This window comes from Olea europaea, unplaced genomic scaffold, assembly GCF_002742605.1.
Source record: "Olea europaea var. sylvestris unplaced genomic scaffold, O_europaea_v1 scaffold203, whole genome shotgun sequence".
Classification (NCBI taxonomy): Eukaryota; Viridiplantae; Streptophyta; class Magnoliopsida; order Lamiales; family Oleaceae; genus Olea; species Olea europaea.
In genome coordinates, this window is record NW_019238199.1 from 574,146 (window position 1) to 582,312 (window position 8,167).

Here is an 8,167-nt window from a genome sequence, read left to right on the forward strand (position 1 = left end):
TGAGATGTTTTTATGAAATGGTAAAATTAATGTATAGATAATATGAAGTGTTATTTATTAATCTCAAAGACAATTTTGGTATCTATATAATTTATCTAAAAAGGTCGATAAAAATTGAAGTTCAGGACATCGATTAATTTTTATAAAAATTTATTTTAAATCTATTATTAAGATATAACACTAATTAGTAAATAATAAAGATTCGAATCATCGAGTCTCAAAATTTAAAAACTATTTTTGACATATCAGTATTTAGAACTCATTAGATAACTTTAGACCCGTCTTAGAGTTCTAAATATTTTTCTCCTATCATTACTTAAATCCTAAATACACAGAAAAGGAAAAAAAAACGTAGAATTGATTAATTAAAAGTGTTCATTTATTATTGTTGTTTGGGTAATTGCTTGAATCCCAAATAATCAGACCCGGGCTGTCAAATTCTGCTAATTTCATTTAATTGATTTAAAGTACAGTATTAAAAAAAAAATTCGACTCACAAATAATTATCACCGAAATGTGCATTATTTAATGACTGATTTTTATTTTATTTTAATTATTATTTTTTAAACCTTGGCAACCTGGGTACGAGTAAAAACAGAGCTTTCCTCTTCCTTTCCTTCTTTCAGTTCTGGTATTAAAAACAGAACTTCTTTCCCTCCGAAATCCTCTCGTTCTTCCTATTCCACGTCAGACAATTATTCCATATGAACAACCAATCAGGAAATCATATTCTATACACGATATGTAATTCTATGTGTACGTATAAACAGAGATTGTGCATGGAAAGTGTAATGACCTAACTGCATCAGAATAGTAATCCTCTTCTAACTCTATCCATCTATCTCTCTCCATATATAATACTCCTAATCAATACAATATCTCTGCGTTTAATTCTACTGTTACTTCCAGAAACAATTGATAAAGGCAAACACGTTGTCATGGCCGCACAAGAAGGTTCTACTTTTCACGTTGAAGAAAATATTCCGCCCGGTTACCGATTCAAGCCGACCGACAAGGAACTATTACACTACTTGAACCTCAGGATTCTGAATAAACATATATCGATTGATGCCATAAAAGATGTTGATCTCTACAAGTACCATCCCAACGATCTTTCCCGTAAGTTTCTTTATTTCTCGTTGTTTCTTGATGGTTCTTTTAATATTATCTTCCTCAGTTATCATTTATATTTACGTTCTTTGGAATTTATTAATGTGATTGTCAGAAACCGGGACGAATGGAACACATGAGGGCTACTTTCAGGGCCGGACCTGCATTTTGCAGGGCCTGAGGCGAAATTCAAATTTTGGGCCCATAAATCATAGCAAGCAATTAATTTTTTTTCATTTATAAGAGATTTAAGGAATTAAATTTGTCAAAAATCAAAAAAATGAAATATTTAAAATATGTATATTATAATCGAATAATAACGTGAAAATGTTCTAAAAGATCACTTAAATACAACTCGTCTTGCAGTTTTCGAGGCAAAAATATCGATCAATTTTGTATAGTCGAGTAGTTCAACCATTTCTTTTTCAATTGATAACATGGCTAAACCATTCAATCTTTGCTGTGACATAGTTGATCGGATATAAGTCTTGATCAATTTCAACTTGGAAAAACTTCTTTCTGCTGATGCAACTGTAACCGGGATGGTGAGCAAAATCTTGTAAGCAATGCAAGCATTCGGAAAACAACCATTCATTTTCTTCAAGTAATGTAGCACATCAATTGCTCTTTTTGTTTCGCTAGTTAAATAGCACCTCAAGACGATCAACTCCGAACATAAATCATCACCTATAATGTCTGAATGTCCATTATGTTCTAAATACTGCTCAAGATTCATACAAGATTTCAGCAAACTGTCAACTGGCATAATCTTTAATCTATCCATGTTAAACAAAAATCCAAATATCTCTTCATAATGTGTAAATTGTTCAAAACAAGTTTGAAGTGATGATCGAGCTTGATCAATTATAAAGAGAAAATACTCAACTCTAAAAGAATCTTCAGCCGAGTATGTTATCTCTTCAGTGCCACTTTCATCGAATTGTTTCTTTCTTCGAATGCTACGTTTCTTTTGAAATACAGCTTCAATTCCCATTTTACTTGCCATTTGTTTAGCTTCATCCATGGCACTGGCAAACCCAGATTCTCTATAATCTTCGAGAAATGAAATAAGTGCTTGTAAAAGTTTGATGGCTTCATTAATATCCATGTTTTCGGCTTGAAAAAATTTACTCACAGTATTGATTGCATGCAACAACTTATACCAAATTACTATGCCAAGTAAAAACTCAAAATTTTCAAGTTCATATATTGCTAAGGACTCAGCTTCACGTTTTGTTTTAGGATCTTCAACAATGCTTGCCAAGTCAAGTAAAGCATATCTTATTTGTACAGATTGTTCTTTTATAGGCTTGACGCTTTCCACATGACTTTTCCAGCGTGTCTGCGACAATGGCTTAAGTGTCAGACCTTGAACCTTATCTTTAAAAAATTTCCATCGTTTGGGAGAAGAAGAGAACAATGTGTAGATTCGTTGTATCACTCCAAAAAAAGACATAGCTTTCGAACAACAATTTGCCATATCACATAATGCTAGATTAAGGCTACGGCAACCACATGGAGTATAGAAAGCTCTAGGATTAATTTCAAGTAACCTTTTTTGTACACCTCTTTGTCTCCCGCTCATGTTAGCTCCATTGTCATACCCTTGACCTCTTATATTATCAATATCAAGCTTAAGATTCTTTTAACACATTTTTAAGCTCGATGAAAAGTCCAAATCCTGATGCATCATCCACCTTCAAAAATTCAATCCAATATTCTTGTACCATCGGCGAGTCTATTGAATCATCCACGCATTATATTACTAGAGACATTTGTTCTTCGTTACTCGCATCTGGAGTACAATCAAGTATGACGGAAAAATATTTTGCATGTTTCACTTTTGTGACAATTGCACTTCTCACCTCGCCTGCTAACATTTGTATCAATTCATTTTGAATCTTAGGGCCTAGATATGTATACTGAATCTCGCGTGCTTGGGCACGTCGAATGTGTTCTTCCATTATTGGATCGAACTCGGCAACCATTTCTATCATTTGCAAAAAAAGTCCGTTGTTCTCAACATAAAGTTGCTCACAATCTCCTCGAAATGCTAAAGTATTTTTAGCAAGTCTTTTCACAATAGCAATTATTCTCGTTAACACTTGTCTCCAATGCTCTCTTTCTTTGTTGATGGACAATTGTATGTTTTGTTTGAAGCCTATTTTCCAATTCCATCCAACTAATCATGCAACCTATATGCTCCTTAGACACTTCGTGATGTGTAAGACGCCGATGCATATTATGCCAATCATTGTATCCGTCATTACCCAATTGGCCAATATTTTTGTCCATTTTTTCTGTCTTAAATAACTTGCAGCAAAAACAGAAGATCTTATCCAAAGAAATTGAAAACACTAACCATCTTCTATCAATTGTATGCCCATTTGCCATTAATCGCTTATATTGTGATGATTCAAAATGTCTACCTTTATTATCTCTGGGAAAGAAGATGTCATCAACTCTTTTTGGACCCACTTCAACTAAAAAGTCTCTTATCTTTTGATCAATGTGAATATCCTTCCAATTTCCAGGATCATTAAAATTCAAAGAGAAGCAATTCTCTTGATTTAAATCTTCATGTTGAACATGATTTTCATCATTCTATTTTGACTCATCCATATTTTCAGGTTCAATAATTTCCTTGTTCTCTTTCTGTTCATCCACATGATCATTATCAATATCATTCTGATTTAGTTGCTCTTCAATCGTTAAATTTTCGGATGTTTCTTCTTTCTCTTTTCTTTTCTTGCCATTAAAGTATTTATCCACATCTCCAACTTGGCTTCGAATTAATGCCTCTACTCTTCTTCTTCCTTTTTTGAGCTCCCGACGCATATTTAGGTGCCATAGTATTTTATTCAAGCCGCTCAACAACAAACACTTACTGAAATTTGAGAGTAAAAGAGGCTCAAGTTAGATTAATTTAAGATTAAAAATTCAAATAGAATTGGAATAAGCCATCATTCACCAAGATGCAACAAATAGACAAATAAATCAATTTGAAATTTTGAATCTCACTTACCCAAAACTTTTTATTTGCCAAATATTTTCATGATACCTTTGATTTTCGATTCAATAAATTCAACATCATTATTGCTATAAGAAAGAAGTTACTTTTAAATTCTACCTCCTCTTTTTTTGTACGTATAATCATCATTCATCCACAGGTAATTAATTCAAATGAAGTACATTAATTGAGTTTTTTTCCTTTCTACAACACTCCAACAGCATAACACAGTAAATGAAATAAGGTATTTCTTGCAACCTTCTTTACTTCAATGAGTGAATTAATGCTCTTTAAGACATGTAGAACAATGTACAAATTCATCACATTAAACTATTTGTCCTAAAGTTCTTTGAAACAAATATTTGATAAACAAGGTTTTTTCCTTTATACAACATTCCAACAATATAACACAGTAAATGAAATAAGATAATTTAACATACAGCAAGCACCTAAATCCAAATTCAGAAATGCATCACTTATATAAATCATCTTTACGACCATTTAAGTGAGACATTGTTTAATAGCTCAATCAAATAAAATTTAATAATGCCAAGTATGCTCCTCATAGCTAAGTTGCAAAGCAGATCACATCATTGCACTGGTGACTGGTAAACTAAATTTCAGCATTTTGAATATAAAACGTACCAAGAAGTAAGAAACTGCCTCAACACTCAACAATCTCCAACTCGGCAACTCTACCCACAACAGAAAAGTTGCTTGCGCCTTCTCCATTGTTTTCGGCCTCCCCGTTAGACATTTTTGGCCACTATCTGAACCCGCAAAGGAGCGAAACAAAATTCAGCCACTATTTTCTTAAAAAACTAACCTAAAAGTTTTTCAAATTTAGAAAAAGAAGTTAAAGATTCGGGATCTAAAATACTGGCACAGTGGCACTCCATAGACGGTAGTCCTTACCTTTCCTAATGTCGAGTGACTCGAGTCCATTCGATAATAAAAAATCGCCACAGGAGCCGGAGCCGGAAGATGCTGTCACAGTGTCACTCGCCTCACTGTGTCGTCGCCGGTAGGTTTTAGTCTTTTAGAAGTGGTTGAGTCTTGAGTACTTGAGTTGAGTTGCAGACGTAGTCACGTAGGGAGGACTGGAGAGGCAACTGGTGACTGCAGTGCAGCAGAAGACGTAATACACTAATACTGCAAGACTGCAAGTCTGAAATGTTGAAGTTGGGTTTCTTAATATAAATTTAAAAATAAAAAAAATAGGGCTCCAAGATTTTATTGGGCCCCCTAATATGCTGGGCCTGAGGTAGAGGATTGAAATTTACGCAAACCCACTGATGTAGATCGAATCGACACACACACGATACTAGCAACTCAAATAGATTGAACTGAAGAAACAAACTTTTTTTTCATTTCATGAACAACAAAAACCATAGGAGACATTTTAGAGTCTTAAATGCAAAAGAACAGATAACCTATTGGGCCAGCATTCCCTTAATGGGCTGGCCTACAAAGCGAGAATAACAAATACTGAAAATAATAAATTAAGAAACTTTAAATGTCGTTTTGACCCAGTAAACGAATTCAAACTGTCAATATCCATCATACGTCATGTCAAAGGTGTGAGTTCATCCAAAATCGTCGTGAGCTTTCCGGAATGGGGTTATGGGCCCAAAACGTACATCGTATGCAAAAGTTGTGCTAATTTTTTTCAACATTAACCATCCAAGCGTTCAATCTACGCAACTGCCTATGTCCTCCGCATGAACCTCATCACCAACTAATTTGATTTTGGTTTTGAGTTGGAGTCGAAAACGATCAAAACCAAACCATGTCCAACCGAGACAAGCGTTGAAAGCCAACCACTTCTAAACAGAATTTATTCTATAATATAGACCACATGTGGAAAATCTTTCATGTGTATTTCATTTGATTCTGTTTGCAAGTTTCACCCTTCCCCAGTCTCTATATAAATCACTTGAACTGCCTTCAATTATTCACACACAAAAAGAAAAGAAAGAGAGAGTTTTCTTAGCAAAAAAATTCAGTTATCTGTGAGAATGGCAGCCATGCCCACCTCTGGAAAAAAGATCCCGTCCTTCCCGAAAGAATATATTAAATATCTCGCTGAATTTGCTATTTATGAATACAACAATAAACAGGTCCCCCACCGGGTTTCTGTGTTGATTTTGTTAATATTCAAAAATGATTATTCTTTGCATCATATTAATTATAATTACCTGTGATTTTCATGATGGTATGAAATTTTCGAATTGAGTCTGAAATCTCATTTATTTGCGTTCCTTTATGATTGCGGATGCACAAGTTCTGAAATTTGTGAAGCTAATCAAATGGAATAGGGAAGAAATGCTTGAAGGCTTCAGGTTCATTATAACCCCGGAGGCGTTCAACTGCGTGATCAACAAGAATAAAGAGTGTGAAGCTAAGGTGTGGGTCCCGCAAGAATTGTTGGATTTCAAGATTGAAGACGACGCCTAAATAAGCCTTGTGATTGGATAGCAGCAGTTAATTCATAAAATAAATAAAGCAGCATTGCTATGTTAAATGTTCGAATAAAGTAAAAGTGTATGGTATCATGACAAGCAATAATATGGATATGAGTCCAAGTATTGTTACCTGAGAACTTAATGCTATGAACTATCAATTTACTTAACTATAATTGGTGTTTGAACGAACTTTATTTCGATTATGTTTTGATATGTGGAAATAAAACTAAAATCTGTAATTAAAATTTAACTGAAAAATAAAAAACTTTAAAACTTCACGAAAGGTTTTAATGAGATTTAATTGTTAGCAATTCTAATTTCACTTAAGTCAATTTATGCTTAATTTCGTTTAACATACAATAACCTTACATACGAGTGTTAAAAATCAAATTGTTCAAATAAACTAATAATCTAATTCGAAAAAAATTAACCCTACTTAAATGCGCAAACTCACTACATCTCTATGTAAGTTCCAACACATAACATGCATTAATTCAAAGAAATTTTCAATTTAAAGGTAGCATAACATGTAGGAGTATCACTCAATTTTTCATCCAAGTTTATGTTCCTATTGTATGAGCTAGACATGTATATTATCTTTTGATCTCAATATAATCCCCATATTAATCAATTAGAGATCAAGCAATTGAATTAGATTAACACACAATAAGTAATTAGCATAATAATGGTATTATTTAACAAAAATGACCTAGGCTATATTGTTCATCCTAACATGTAGAATTTCAGCCATTTATCGTAGCCAAAAATAAAAAATAAATTCTTCCTTGTTTCTCAGTTTTGAAAAGAATCATTGTTAAACTTTTAAACATGAAAATTTCCCTAGTAATTGTAGGTCCATTTTATTCCTTAAATCAAGGATGTAAGTATCCAAGTATTTTGGACTTCTTATTTAGTCCCATCTTTTTGTTTTGTTGTGACTTTTTAAAAGAATAGAGGATCCAAATAAAAAAAATAAGTAAAATTTTGGTTGGCCTTCTAAGCGTTTAAATTTTTTTCAGACACTAGGCAATGGCCTAGGTTACTTTTGGCCAGGGTCACGATTGGCCAGGTAGCATTGAAGGTGGTAGTTGCGGTGGTGGAAATAGGTGGAGATAGTGATAGTGATTTTGGCAATGCAATTGATAATTTCAGTATGGTGGCTTTTTAGTGGACGGTGGCTAAGACAACTGAGGTGGTGTACTAATAATGTTACAAGTGCTAATGGCGATGACGAAGGCAGTAATGATGACAATGCAGTAATGAATGTTACAAGTGATAGTTATGACTTGTAGTGCCTATTTGATACTCATTAATTTATTTTATGATTTGCTACAAGATCATTTTCAACCATATATTCACACAATAAAATATTCTACATGTATATAAAAAACGTTTTCGTTCTTTTTAACCACAAATTCTTCTTAAACTACTAATCAAACTCATTCTTTTTCCGAATAATGAGAATCAAATGGGCTCATAGTAAAGCAAAAATATATGTTACAAGTGATAGTGATGACAATTTAACAATGCCTGTTATAGGTAGTCATGGCGGTAAACTAACATTATATATTTTAATTTTTTT

General features: G+C 33.3%; 1 protein-coding gene across 1 annotated transcript; it reads right to left on the reverse strand.

Moving 5' to 3' along the window:
• Nucleotides 1-1,450: 1,450 nt before the first annotated feature.
• Nucleotides 1,451-4,852, reverse strand: LOC111379750 (zinc finger MYM-type protein 1-like). Its single transcript, XM_023003188.1, has 5 exons — nt 4,766-4,852; nt 4,561-4,569; nt 3,540-3,630; nt 2,976-3,100; nt 1,451-2,452 (listed from the first exon to the last, which is right to left on the reverse strand). Exons 1-5 carry the CDS (start codon nt 4,850-4,852, stop codon nt 1,451-1,453), a joined length of 1,314 nt encoding a protein of 437 aa, XP_022858956.1.
• Nucleotides 4,853-8,167: the final 3,315 nt, after the last annotated feature.